We start from the raw sequence: 15,194 nt of genomic DNA on the forward strand, positions 1-15,194 counted from the left end.
TGCGCACTTCACGCGGATAGGCTTTCCCACCAGTGGAATCATCTTTAAATGCAAAGGACAACTACTCGTGTACAATCATATGCACACATATACAATAAGACACACACACACACACACACATAGTAGAGTCTTTTCATTACAGTTCATCATTCTGAGGCTTCAGATAAAAGCCTGAGACGACCATGTTCTCTGTAAGGGGGATGGTCTGGAGTTCCCCCAAAGGGCCATTCCAGAGGAGTTCTGAAAACGGGAAGCAGCTTGGCTTGGGGAAAGAGCTCGGGCTGGGAAGTCAGAAGACTTGAGTTCTACTCCTAACTCCATCACTTTCACTCATTCAATTGTATTTCTTGAGCACTTACTGTGTGCAGTGCCTTGCTCTAAGCTCTTGGGACAGTACAGTATGACAATAAACAGACACATTCCCTGCCCACCTGCTGTGTGATCTTGGCAGTTCACTTTACTTCTCTGGGTTTCAGTTTCCTCATCTGTAAAGTGGGGATTCAATACCGGTTCTCCCTCCAAATTAGACTGGGATTCCCCTGGGGGACGGGGACTGCAATCAACCTGATTATCTTCTACCTACCGCAGTGCTTACAATAGAGCTTGACATGTTATAAGCACTTAACAAATATCATTATTATGACCCTATAGTTTGATAAAGATTGGACTACTTTTCCCATGTGTATCTATGCGTCAAGATGTTCAAAGATACATGCTTCCAAAATCAGAGCTGGATCAGAACTGCAATCTCTTTGTCCTTATCTTACCCCTCTTCCCATGCAGAAGTCTAACCATCCACCCAGTTAGGTACATGCCTTACACACTGTATTTTCTCCCACTTCTTATTTCTCTTTCTCCCTTCCCGCTGTGTAAAATAAAGCACTCTATGGGTATGTGCATTTATGCATGTGATAAAATGCAAAGAAAAACATATGGATGATAAAGCCAGGATATCATCATTTTCCTATTTGTGCTATATTTTCCTGATTGGCATTTTTTAAGTGTTTACAATATTTGTCCTCTTTATAAGTCTCCACAGCTGGCTTTCTACATCTCTGAAGTGTGAAAGAATCCATTTGTTCTTTTATATTAGGGATTTTCAATTTTGGAAAGTGGCCACAAATAGGAAAACATTTAGCGATGATCCCATGGCATTTTATTTTTCATCTGGACCATGAATTATTTAGAATGGAGAGATTTGGGGACTAATCAATGTCATATTCACCAATGTGAAATTTTTTCAATAGAAAACCACCTTATAACAAACTACTACCTTAAAATCGTGCGGTATGGAAAACATGGGGAGTGTGTCAAGGAAAATACTAGCAATAAAACAATATTTTAAAAAGAATGTCTGTAGTACACCCTATTCGCACACTGGCTCAGGATTTTGATTCTGAAGGAGCAATTTTGTGAATGTGATCTTCCAGAGAGTTTCTTCATACACAGGTAAACAATATGAAGTATAAAGATTGACCCCTCCTATTCTAGAATAATCAATCAATCGTATTTATTGAGCGCTTACTATGTGCAGAGCACTGCAGAATGGATGCTATCTGAGAGGTCTGGCTGTAGTAGGGCATAGTTTGTGATGTTTTGTTTAAGGCATAAGATCCGTGAATGGATTGTATGAATGGCATTCTGCGAATCTATAAATCCTATAGTGCTTTGGCTAAGTGACATTCATTATAAAGAACACCTGGAGGGAAGGCTTGAGAATAGAGTAACAGCCAGAAAGATCAGATTCCCTGAATCTCACATACCTGTTCAAGTAAGGAAGCTGGAAGAGAATTATTCTTCCCGGCAGTTATTTCAGTAGGATGACAGTTACAGAAATCTAATTACCAAGCTTTTAAATCTTATATAAATCTTTCCCACCCTTTGCTCTCTGTACATTGCTCATTGGGGTGGGGGGTTTGGGGGGGGCTGGACAGGGATTGTGCACACACATACACTACACATACCCACTCACATACACATTCAAAGATGACACCACTGTCAGTAAAATTCAACTGAGAAGGCCAATACAGGACCCACAACCTCAGTTAGATTGTATGCCTAAAAGTCTGTCGCTTCCTGTGTCATCACATTTGATATTTTCTGTTCCTGTTTTCGTCCATAATCATTGTGTATGGACAATTACCTTCTGAGAAGATTTGCCTATTTTGAATTTATTATAGGTCCATATGTCCTTGTATTTGAGCAAGTACGGAGGACCCAAAAGCCACATAATTCAACTGATATCCTATTCTTCCTTTTTGGTCTTCTTAAAGATTGCCAATTCCACTGCAACCTAAGTAACGGGAAGGAAGGAACTAAGATTAACAGTCAGTGACTGTGAAGGTTACCCTGGCTTTTAGCTTCTGGTATTTATCTTCCTTTCTGTTTCTCTGTTTAGCCATTTCCATCCCTGTTAACATCTAAACCAAGAATGGTTAAGAGAAGGAAGAGAAACAAAGAAAGAGAAAAAGAAGAGAAAGAAAGCAGGTTGGCTACCTATTAGTTCCTCTGATAAGCATCTGGAAGAGACAGAACACTGAAAAATCATGAATAAAAAACTGGCTTTTGGATTAACTACAAATTTCATTTTCCACCTTTTCTCTACACTCTTAAGCCCAGTCACCTAATAGCTGATTGACGGCTGGGCGCATTAACCCTGTCTGGCCCTATGACCTGGCCCTCTTCATTGCATTGTCTGCAGATAAATTAAATTCCTTTTTCTTTTGTAATTTGGAGCTTCTTCCTTTAATAATGAATCAAAACAATCTCTATAATCAGAGGCATATTAATCCTTAATTGCTGTGCTATATACATCAAAGAAAAAATGGAAAAGAAAAATTCCTTCATCTATAGCACAAGCCAAATACAACTGATTGAAGCCTCATCCTTTTTATACCTCTGAAAAGGTCTACAGTAAAATCAGACGGTACACAAGACAAAGAAGGTTACCTAATGAAAAACAATTAATTTGCAATCCATCAGGCACCACCCTTGCCAGTTAGTCTGAGTGAGGCTGGTATATTTGATGCACAGGGTGTTGTTTGTTTTATGACAAAATCCTGACTAACAACAGCAGTTTTTAGCCGTACGTGGGGGTACACATGCCCAGACAGACAGACAGAAATCCTCAGGCTGACACTGGGGGTCTGCCCCAAATCTGAATTAGACCGTCATGGCATAAACCCTGCATGGGGGAGGAAGAAGGGAATGAGGGAGATGGGGAAAGGAGACATGAAAAGTGCCAAATTGCACCCTGAAACTCTCTTTCTCCTTCCTCGCTCCTCCATCTCGATCTCTACGCACGCCTACTTTGGAGCTGGGAGATTCAGACCCAATCTGCCTTACTGATGGTCCTGAAAATACCCAACATCAGATCCTACATCACACACAACCAAGCCTTAAGTTTCACTCTTGGAAAACTCTAAGAGTGTTTTTATACGGCACTTGCAGGAGATGAAGCTGTTCTAAATCAATCAATGGTATTTACTGAGGGTTTACTGTGTGCAGCTGAGCACTTGGGACAGTACAACAGAGTTGGTGGGCACAATCCCTGCTCACAAGGATCTTCTGGTCCACAGAGAGTGACAGACATTAAAATAAATTTTCGATAGGGAAAGTAAGCTCTCTGTGGGCAGAGATTCCCTTTACTAACTCTATTCTATTGTATTTTCTTCAAGACCTTAGTAAAGTGGTCTGTATACAGTAAGTGCTTAATAAATACCATTAATAGGAGAGTATATGGATATTTAAGTAAGTGCTGTGGGGCTGGGGTGAGTATCAAAGTGCTTAAGGGGCACACAGCTGAGTCTTTAGTCGATGCAGAGCGGATAAATCCACAGAAATTCCCACCACGCTCTGCACCTCTTGGAGAAAAATTACTGAATTATTCAGCAATGCATGACTAGGATTAACATCCTGTTTGGGTGCCTTGTTGAGCAGTAATCGGGGGCTTTCAGGAGAAGAGCCACTGAAATGCATATATTCCCGATGACAGACAACTTGTTGCAAACTTTCTCCTTCATGACTTTCATATTTCCATTAGACGTTGCTGAGACCAAGCTTTGCTACAGACTATTAATCTGCATGAGAAGTCTGAGTGATGATACTTCACTCTTGATTTAGGGTGTAAAAGGTGTGAAAAATGAAACGGTAATACAATGCTGTCACTTTGTGTGGAGGCTTTTTGTGGTTGGTTGCATAAGAGTAGTAATGTTGATGATTTATTGACCCTTGTGCTGAGATAATCTACCGACTTCTTTTTGAAACCCTTCTTCAGGCATATGAGATAGTCACATAAGTTGTTACAAGCAATGTAAGCCAAAAGCCTGCAAGCCAGTCAAATACCCAAAGGTTCACTGCCTTCAATAGTTATAAAGCAATCACCTTTGAAGGAAGAGTTGTTTTAACAAATGTTAAAATGCCAACTATGTCATGGTGTCCCATCATCCATTTGCAGGTCTCTTCTTTCAATGCACTTCTGCCCAATAAAGATTCTTTGTTTCCCTTCTTTCCCCATCACTTCTTACTGCCCATTCCATCACTACCCACTTCCTACTGCCCCTCATCTCCCAAATCAGTCAAACGGGCAGAAATGAATGCCCACAAAGTGCAGAACAAGGCACAGGGCTAGGCACCTATCTTTTGGCTCTCCTGCCTTGGGTGCCAGCTATGTCAGTCATTTGCCTGCTCTGGAACAAGCTGCTAAAGTGGTTTATGACCCGTAGAGAGCTCTTAGCCTATGCAGAGGTGAGGTTCAATCCAAGGGTCTTATTCCAACAACTCCAGGTCACAGCCTACCCTTCTGTTCCCATGATCCCTGAGGAGATATCTTCCTGGCTGGATTATTTTTAGCCTCGGGGGCATCCAAAACTGACATCAGGCCTAGCTAGGAGTGGATGTTGCAGACCCCATGAAGATGTTCACCTTCGGCTGGGGGCGGTTTTTGGGCTCCCCTCGGGCCAACAATGAGCTTAGAGGCTTGAGGTCAAATAAAATTTAAGGAGCAACACTAGCAGATGTAAAGCCATGTAATGATCAGAGAGTCCTCTGCACTTCAGTGGTAATTCATGGATATGTAACTAAACATGGCCATCATTCAATGGGTGGAATACGCAAACATTATTTCTGTTCTAACTGCAGTACCTTTCGCTGCCAAGGTATTTGATGCACTATGTGATTGAGTTATCGCCACTGCTGTGCCTATCCCCTATCACAAGGAGAGCCATGAAATGCAACAGAAACAAAACTTTTTCCTGCTTAAAATACTATAATCCTAATTTATCTCAGGAGTCTAAATTTAACTAAAATGTGAAGCTCACACTAGGGCAAGGTGTTGGTAATGAGTGTAGTGGTAGACTACTTTATCTGAGCCTATGTACACCCTGGCCCAAAACAGGACTCATTGAGGAAATCATTGAGAGCCATTTGGCTGCTTTGTTTTACTTCAAAGGAGCAGTAAAAGCGGTGCACTTAAAAGCCAGGGTCCAAGCCATCTCCACACACACACACACACACACAATGTCAGTAGTTTAAATATAACTGTATCAGCCATGTCTAAAGACCACCAGTATTCGGTGACACATCATAAGGAACATCGCTTCACAGCCTCCTGCTCAGTGTGACCAGAGAGAAGCCAAAGATTGTACAAGCATGGAAACAAAGGTAAACATTTCCAAATTCGGAACGAGGCAAATGGGAGAGAGGTTTGGGGCTACGTGAAATACTGCTAAACTCCTGCCGTGGTAGAAGGGGTATCCACTTTAGCCCTTGTTGATCCGGCATCTCTCCTTCGCAACGCTGACATCGTGAGGAACAGCTGGGCTGGGGGCAGTTCTCACTGGCTTTCAGATTAGGAAACTGAGGTAGAGGAACAGTGACCTGCCTAAGGTCATATATTTGAAACTGGGGACAGGGCTAGGTGAGACCCAAGACTTATACTCCAAGTCCAAAGTTAAAACAGCCAGACCACATCATCTGCTTCCAACTTTGGCCACAGTTTCAGAAAGCTCTGGAGCCTGAGAACAGAGGAACATTCATCTAACTAGTCCTGCAAATGAGACGTAGCCCTTGTCGTAGGCAGAAACAGGACTTGATTTTGAAAGAAGCCCTTACTTGGTAGTTCTGTTTTGTTACGTTTCCAGTGCCTAGTTCTCAGCCAGTGCTGCTCGATAGTGGATTTAATAAAATGCTGAAGGGTTAATGAAAGCTAAAACTGATTTTGCTGCTTCTCCTCTTGCTTCCTGCACTGCTGAGCTGAGCAAAGCAAGGCACTCCCCGAGGAACTCCCCACTCAGCACTCAGATCAGCTCCACAGGGGCACATAATGCACCAGGAAATGTGCTCCTCAGGCCTGGATTCCCATCCCCCTGATTGAAGCTGGAGTGCAATTAAAGGGGAAGCTGAGCCAAACATTTCTGCCTTCTTTACAGACTTTTCTTCACTTTTCATTCTCAAAGAACTACCTAATGTCACAGAAACCCCGAAATTTTAATGTTTTTAAAAATGTGACAGTGCCATTTTTCTAGTAGGAAATTAGCATGGGTTCAGAAATCCAGCTGAAGTACTCTGAAAAAATTCAGCCACCTGAATTAACTACTATGCCATGACTGAAGTTCTGAGGTGAGTCAATGTATTCCTAATTCAGTTCACTTTAATTCCCCATCTCCCCTTCTTCCCCTTAATCATTCATTCTCCCTTTTTACCCTCTCCCATCTGGGCCAAACAAAACCATGCATTTCAATCTCTAGGTACTTGGATTACACTACAGTGGACATCTCTGAAAATTTCAAAATCCAAAACCGATTTCCTTTTACAGTTAGAGCTAGCACACTGGGAAGTTCAAGTAAAACGAGCTCCAGATTTGAGATTCTCAGTGATATAAAAAACAATCACCGAGAGCAACTTTCCTTTTTCCATATTTACTACCCTCAGAGTTAACACTGTAAATGGGCAACATTTTCATCATAATATGCCTAGCAAGCCGTACTAAAGTGACCATACCAAGAAGCAGTGGTCCCTTATTCAATTCTTAATGTAATTATAGTTTTTATTTCTAAAGCTTTACAGCTTTATCACTTCAAGGATTCTTTCTCACCTGTCAAGATAGATTTGTGCAATAATGATTCGAACTGCGAAATGGAATCCTCAGAGGAAGAGCTGTCAAACATTCCTTACTGCAAATACCTTGATTTTTTAAAATTGATACTTGATAAACAATACCTTACCTTCAATTGTATCTAATAAAAGCAATATCAAGAACCAGCAGTGAAAAGTCACTTTGTAATGCTGATGCTCCAGTACTCAGTGTACACTGTCAATTTGGGGGAAACTTTGAAAAACAAGCGCTTATGCAGAATGGTTCACTTGTAATCTCTTTTCAAACAGGGGATGAAAGTAAGATCTTAATAAACACTGGCTACACCTCCACTCGGCATTTACTGATGTCTCCGTAAAATGATTCTGAAGTGGAAAATAATGAATGAGCAGCAAAAATTATCATTAAGATGGAAACGCTAGGCTTTCGGTAATCTAAGATCGCGATTTCAAGCAAAGTCCTTAGGTATCTTTATGTAAAAAGTTTGTAAGTATCCCATAAAATTTAAGGTTGCATGGATTCACTGATTTCTGATACTGCCCTCTGAAGATCTACCCCAAAGCCTCTTAACCAAAAACAAAAGCTAAGGTTTATTAGAGCAAAAGGAGCCAAGCTTGGAAAAGACACAGTGGCTGGTTGGTCAATAATCAGGGTGTTCAGGCTGTGTAGACCAATATCCTGGATAATAAGCTCATTATGGGCAGGGAATGAATCTGCTACTTATCTTGTATTGCACTCTCCCAAGTGCTTAGAACAGTGCTCTGCACATAGTAAGCACTCAATAAATACCAATGATTGATTGATAATAAGCACTTAGTACGGTGCTCTGCACACAGTAATTGACTAATGAATGACATTACTACTATTAAAAGTCACTTAAACGCTTTCTCAATATAAAATGTGGGGCTGAATCATTAGAACTATGGCTTCAATTTTCCACTCTGTCTGTGTAAGCATAGTCAAAATAACACAGAATTGCTCCTAAAGATTTCTAAAATCTTTTTGCCACTGGAGTGAAAACTGAAAAAGAACCAGTGAAATCCAAACTGTCTTAGGCAGCTATATATACACAAGCGATCAAACTTGCAAAATAAAGTCCCAGGACTAAAAAGGACACAATCAATCAATCAATCAATCGTATTTATTGAGCGCTTACTATGTGCAGAGCACTGTACTAAGCGCTTGGGAAGTACAAATTGGCATCACATAGAGACAGTCCCTACCCGATAGTGGGCTCACAGTCTAAAAGGGGGAGACAGAGAACAGAACCAAACATACCAACAAAATAAAATAAGTAGGATAGAAATGTACAAGTAAAATAAATAAATAAATAAATAAACAGAGTAATAAATATGTACAACCATATATACATATATACAGGTGCTGTGGGGAGGGGAAGGCGGTAAGGCGGGGGGATGGAGTGGGGGGACGAGGGGGAGAGGAAAGAAGGGGCTCAATCTGGGAAGGCCTCCTGGAGGAGGTGAGCTCTCAGGAGGGCCTTGAAGGGAGGAAGAGAGCTAGCTTGGCGGATGGGCAGAGGGAGGGCATTCCAGGCCCGGGGGTCGATGGCGGGACAGGCGAGAGCGAGGTACAGTGAGGAGATTAGTGGTGGAGGAGCGGAGGGTGCGGGCTGGGCAGTAGAAGGAGAGAAGGGAGGTGAGGTAGGAGGGGGCGAGGTGATGGAGAGCCTTGAAGCCCAGGGTGAGGAGTTTCTGCCTGATGCGCAGATTGATCGGTAGCCATTGGAGGTTTTTGAGGAGGGGAGTGATATGTCCAGAGCGTTTCTGGACAAAGATAATCCGGGCAGCAGCATGAAGTATGGATTGAAGTGGAGAGAGACACGAGGATGGGAGATCAGAGAGAAGGCTAGTGCAGTAGTCCAGACGGGATCGATCCACGTGAGCAAACGGCACATATGGATGCTCTGGACATCTTTCTTGGCATTTTCTCCGCAAGTATTTCAGAAGCCATGATAATGTGACTAATTTTTAAAATGGCTTATGTTTGTGCTCTACAGTGCATTCAAATCCATGTAAGAGAATTCATTATTTTTCAGGGTCGGGGGGGGGGGAGGGGGGAGTTGATCAAAACTATGCCCTGAGCCCGAAATACAGATGCATCCTAAATTTAAATTTACGATTAGATAATAAGATAACAGAGTTGGGGGACTTGGGAAATCCCTGCCGAATTTTCTGCTTGAATTCACAGATGAAAGAAAAAAAAATCCAAAAAAAGACCATCCGGCAAATGATTAAACATGCGGCAGATTGTCCTAGAGTAACTGAAACACAGTTTGCAGCACACTGCTTGTAAGAAAGCTGGGCGATCATAATAATCTCCCCATTTACTTAGACTTCATTTGCAAAAATAATTTGAGACCACTACTTTACGGTCTAAATTAGAGATAATCTGATTACAACAAATCATATGTTCTATACCAGGCAATTTAAAAAAAACACCACAAGAAAGTAGGGCAGAAATTTAATAACTTTTTACCGTTTGATTTTGTGTTCTGTGATGCACCAAATGATGACTCATGTTGCAAAATATCAAAATTTAGCACCCCCAGCAACCTCAGAAAGCCATGTGTGACAGTTGGAGAATCAGCCAAACAGGCACCACCCTCCCCCAATTATGTTGCAAACTAAGTCTGTGAGGTTGTCTCTGGTGATTAATACAGGCAATGCTAATTACTGACAGTTGTGATCTGAAACTTTTCAACTTGGACTACGAAGTTTTTAACCCTGTTTAACTTTGAAATCATAAACTTTTAATATCATGAAATGTGTTTGGGGGTGAACATCAGTCGACAAATCTGTGTACATACCCATATGCTTCCATCTGAATGTACAGACTTTCAAATTCAATATTCACCCCTGAGGAACCCAAACTCCATAAACACTTTAGTTTACTCCAAAAGGACCCAAGGGTTATAAGAAAAAATGCCCTTGTAAGTGAACCTAGATTTTAAAGTTTGAGTCGTACTGCATTTGGGACATCATGTCACCACATATTCACAATTAAGATCAAGCCTTGAAAATGTGAATAATTTTTATTTCCCGAATGACCATCTTCTGAAAGGGTAGCTTCCAGAAGACCCAATTTATGCACCAGACTTGTTTATAGAAGCAAAAATATATGTATACCTGTTTATACGCATATATGTTTATATGTATTTATTACTCCATTTTATTTGTACATATCTATTCTATTTATTTTATTTTGTTAATATGTTTTGTTGTCTGTCTCCCCCTTCTAGACTGTGAGCCCGCTGTTGGGTAGGGACCGTCTCTATGTGTTGCCAACTTGTACTTCCCAAGCGCTTAGTACAGTGCTCTGCACACAGTAAGTGCTCAATAAATACAATTGAATGAATGAGTGAATGAAAAGTAACAAAATGAACTTAAACCTCTGAGTAATCCAAAAATACTCACATGGTTAACTATAACTTTATTTTCAATAGGCTAGTGATTGACTATTTTAGTTTTAATCAGCTAAAACTGCTAGGTGCCAATAGTTTTGGGAAGAATTAGCTTTATTACATTTTCAGAAGAAGAAATATCAATATTGTTGGTCTGGGATTCTTTACTCGACATGCATGTTTTAGAGACCACTGTCCTCCATCGGTAGAGGGTTGTTGTTTTTTTTGCCATGAAAACACTTTTTTCATTAGGTGACTATTTGATTTTTTAAAAAATCATTTTTGAGGTCTCATATCAAGTAGCCCATGTGATTTTTGCTTTTGTAAAAAACTCAAGGATCATAGTTATAAGACCATAGGCCAGGTGATATAGCAACCATGGTGCAGCGAAAGAATATGCCTGCTCTTACCTAGTTGGGTGCTTATGAAGAGTGACACACACACAGTGACATTCAATAATCACTCATTAGAAAGGCAACTACGCATCAGCTCCAAATCAACAGAAAGATTTTTTTTTACCGTCTTTGTGGTAATAGGTGACTTCCACTTTCCTCTCCTCTGACCCCAACAATGCCTGGGCAATTTGGGCAATATCGTGCCTCTTGGTCTCTGGCCCATGGAGAAAATCACAGGTGCATGGTTTCTGCATGACATCTGGTCTGGAGAAGCCAGTCATTTCACAAAATCCATCATTGCAGTAGATGATGGCACAGTTCTGCACTCTGGCATTTGCAATGATGAATTTTTTATCTGTAATAATAAGAAAATGATGCATCTTGAAAAGATCTACAAGATCCCAAAACAGAAACCCTCAAGTCTTAAGAACTAACACCGCATAATAACATGACCGGGATGCAGGTCATACAGTACCAATGATTGCTAACATCCACGGCTTCAAAAAAAAGAAACCCACACTTGAAGTATACACTGTCACACAATTTGGAAAAAGTAATCCAGGTTCTAATGAAATTAAACTGCTGAGAAAAAAAAATCACACTATTTACGTTGTGAAAATTATGCTCTAAGGGGACCATTGTAACGTACGCACTTCAACTCAGAAAGGAGGCAAAAGGAATTATATAGTGAGTTAGTAATGCTGAATTTCTTGATTTTCATGATCCAAATTTAATTTCAAAAGTCAGTATTTCCAACGCACACACAGAGACACATCATGTACCTGTCAGAAAACCCTCCTAAACCAGGGTCCTGAAAGAAGGGGACTAAAAGTTTCCCACAGTGTCCCCAGTACTACGGCCCGGTATTGAATCGTCACACATTCACACAATTCCCTTTTCCAAAAAGGAATTATAACATCATTGGCTTCCCTTCATTCACAGGCATCGTAAAGGCGTTGTTTACCTTTCCCTTTTAAAGTAAAATGTTTTTGAACATGTTGGTGGAAAACAGGCAGGGAGAAGAAAACTTCACCCGATCCCTCTTTTCCTTTGGCCCTTTTTGGTTTTCAGCTTTTTGGTGACCTTTATTAACCCCGGATTTTATTCACTGTTCCCACGTAATTTACAGAGCATTCGGGACACGGAGTGCAAAAAATAATCTTGTAGATTAGTTCATTCAGCAGATGATTCGAGGTCCTTGAAAGGGGGGGAGGTGTTCAGGCCACTGTCAAAATGCCATATATAATGGGTAGGGAGAAACTTTAAAATGAGCGCACCTGATGAAGTCCTGCGGATAATAATGCGCTTACTCTGTGCCAAGCACCGGATGTCTTCTATTTACTTGACGGACTGTATTTTTTTAATCAAAATTGATAGTAGACAGAGAAACTAACTACTGCAATGGGAGGATCAGGCTGACTTCTAGACTGTGAGCCCGTTGTTGGGTAGGGACCGTCTATACGTTGCCAATTTGTATTTCCCAAGCGCTTAGTCCAGTGCTCTGCACACAGTCGGCGCTCAATCAATACGATTGAGTGAATCAGATGCCTGCCAACTGGAAAAAATAATCTCGTAGATTAGTTCATTCAGCCCATGATTCGAGGTCCTTGAAAGGGGGGGGAGCTGTTCAGACCACTGTCAAAAATGCCATATATAATGGGTAGGGAGAAACTTTAAAATGAGCGCACCTCATGAAGCCCTGCGGATAATAATGCGCTTACCATGTGCCAAGCGCTGGGTAACTTCTATTTACTTTATGGACTGTATTTTTTAATCAAAATTGATAGTAGACAGAGAAACTAACTACTGCAATGGGAGGATCAGGCTTACTTCTAGACTGTGAGCCCGTTGTTGGGTAGGGCCTGTCTCTATATGTTGCCGATTTGTATTTCCCAAGCGCTTAGTCCAGTGCTGTGCACATAGTCAGCGCTCAACCAATACAATTGAATGAATCAGACGCCTGCCAACTGGAAAAAATAATCTCGTAGATTAGTTCATTCAGCCCATGATTCTAGGTCCTTGAAAGGCGGGGAGCTGTTCAGACCACTGTCAAAAATGCCATATACAATGGGTAAGGAGAAACTTTAAAATGAGCACACCTGATGAAGTCCTGCGGATAATAATGTGCTTACTCTGTGCCAAGCGCTGGATGTCTTCTATTTACTTTATGGACTGTATTTTTTTAATCAAAATTGATAGTAGCCAGAGAAAGAAACTACTGCAATGGGAGGATCAGGCTGACTTCTAGACTGTGAGCCCGTTGTTGGGTAGGGACCGTCTATACGTTGCCAATCTGTATTTCCCAAGCGCTTAGTCCAGGGCTCTGCACACAGTCGGCACTCAATCAATACGATTGAATGAATCAGATGCCTGCCAACTGGAAAAAATAATCTCGTAGATTAGTTCATTCAGCCGATGATTCGAGGTCCTTGAAAGGGGGGGAGCTGTTCAGACCACTGTCAAAAATGCCATATATAATGGGTAGGGAGAAACTTTAAAATGAGCGCACCTGATGAAGTCCTGCGGATAATAATGCGCTTACTCTGTGCCAAGCGCTGGATGTCTTCTATTTACTTTATGGACTGTATTTTTTTAAGCAAAATTGATAGTAGCCAGAGAAAGAAACTACTGCAATGGGAGGATCAGGCTGACTTCTAGACTGTGAGCCCGTTGTTGGGTAGGGCCCGTTTCTATATGTTGCCGATTTGTATTTCCCAAGCGCTTAGTCCAGTGCTCTGCACATAGTCAGTGCTCAATCAATACGCTTGAATGTATCAGACGCCTGCCAACCGGGCACATCCCACCTGGGCTAGGGTGGCACTGGTCTCTTCCAAACTTTATCCTCCTCTAAACCAGTGGCGAGCCCAAAAGTCCCTGCCATTCCTGCTCTGAACCATCTTTGCTCCTTGAAAAGACTGCTCATCCGAAGTCTTTCTCGGCATATTATTCGTGCCTGCCTCGCTTTCCCCCCACCATCCGGACTAAAAATCAATCAATCGTATTTATTGCGCGCTTACTGCGTGCAGAGCACTGTACTAAGCGCTTGGGAAGTACAAGTTGGCAACATAGAGAGACAGTCCCTACCCAACCGTGGGCTCACAGTCTAAAAGGGCAACCGAATCTCCTCCTCTGACAGAGACGATGGAGCAAGCGTGGGTCGGTGGGCACAGATTTCATTTACTGAGCGCTTACAGTGTGCAGAGCACTGTACTAAGCGCTTCTAAAGTACAAACCGGCAACATAGAGAGACGGTCCCTCCCCAACAACGGGCTCAGAGCGCTTACCGTGCGCAGAGCACTGTACTAAACGCTTCAAAAGTACAAACCGGCAACATATGGAGACGGTCCCTCCCCAGCAACGGGCTCAGAGCGCTTACCGTGTGCAGAGCACTGTACTAAGCGCTTGGAAACTACAAATCGGCAACATAGACAGTCCTTCCCCAACAACGGGCTCTGAACGCTTACTGTGTGCACAGCACTGTACTAAGCGCTTGAAAAGTACAAACCAGCAACATATAGAGACGGTCCCTCCCCAACAACGGGCTCAGAGCGCTTACTGTGTGCAGAGCACTGTACTAAGCGCTTGGGAAGTACAAATCGGCAACATATACAGTCCCTCCCCAACCACGGGCTCAGAGCGTTTACGGCGTGGCTCAGTGGAAAGAGCCCGGGCTTTGGAGTCAATCAATCAATCAATCAATCAATCGTATTTATTGAGCGCTTACTATGTGCAGAACACTGTACTAAGCGCTTGGGAAGTACAAATTGGCATCACATAGAGACAGTCCCTACCCTACAGTGGGCTCACAGTCTAAAAGAGTGGGCTCACAGTCTAAAAGAGTCCGAGGTCATGGGTTCAAATCCCGACTCCTCCAATTGTCAGCTGTGTGACTTTGGGCAAGCCGCTTAACTTCCCTGTGCCTCAGCACCCTCATCTGTAAAATGGGGATTAAGACTGTGAGCCCCACGTGGGAAAACCTGATCGCCTTGTATCCCCCCCAGCGCTCAGAACAATGCTTTAACAAATACCATCATTATTATTATTATTACTGTGTTCAGAGCACTGTAGTAAGCGCTTGGAAAGTACAAACCGGCAACATATAGAGACGGTCCCTCCCCAACAACGGGCTCAGAGCGCTTACTGTGTGCAGAGCACTGTACTAAGCGCTTGAAAAGTACAAACCGGCAACATATAGAGACGGTCCCTCCCCAACAACGGGCTCAGAGCGCTTACCGTGTGCAGAGCACTGTACTAAGCGCTTCAAAAGTACAAACCGGCAACATAT

The 15,194-nt window shown here is 42.2% G+C and overlaps 1 protein-coding gene across 5 annotated transcripts in view; it reads right to left on the reverse strand.

Annotated features, from left to right (window-relative positions):
* Positions 1–15,194, reverse strand: part of KCNH7 (potassium voltage-gated channel subfamily H member 7) — a 318,392-nt gene that overhangs the window by 299,941 nt on the left and 3,257 nt on the right. For all 5 annotated transcript variants that reach the window (XM_038751859.1, XM_038751858.1, XM_038751857.1 and 2 more), the window contains exon 2: positions 11,034–11,264. In XM_038751859.1, coding sequence (XP_038607787.1) covers positions 11,034–11,264 — 231 coding nt within the window. The remainder of the gene's footprint in view (positions 1–11,033; positions 11,265–15,194) is intronic.

The sequence above is a fragment of the Tachyglossus aculeatus genome, chromosome 9 (genome assembly GCF_015852505.1).
Source record: "Tachyglossus aculeatus isolate mTacAcu1 chromosome 9, mTacAcu1.pri, whole genome shotgun sequence".
Lineage (NCBI taxonomy): Eukaryota > Metazoa > Chordata > Mammalia > Monotremata > Tachyglossidae > Tachyglossus > Tachyglossus aculeatus.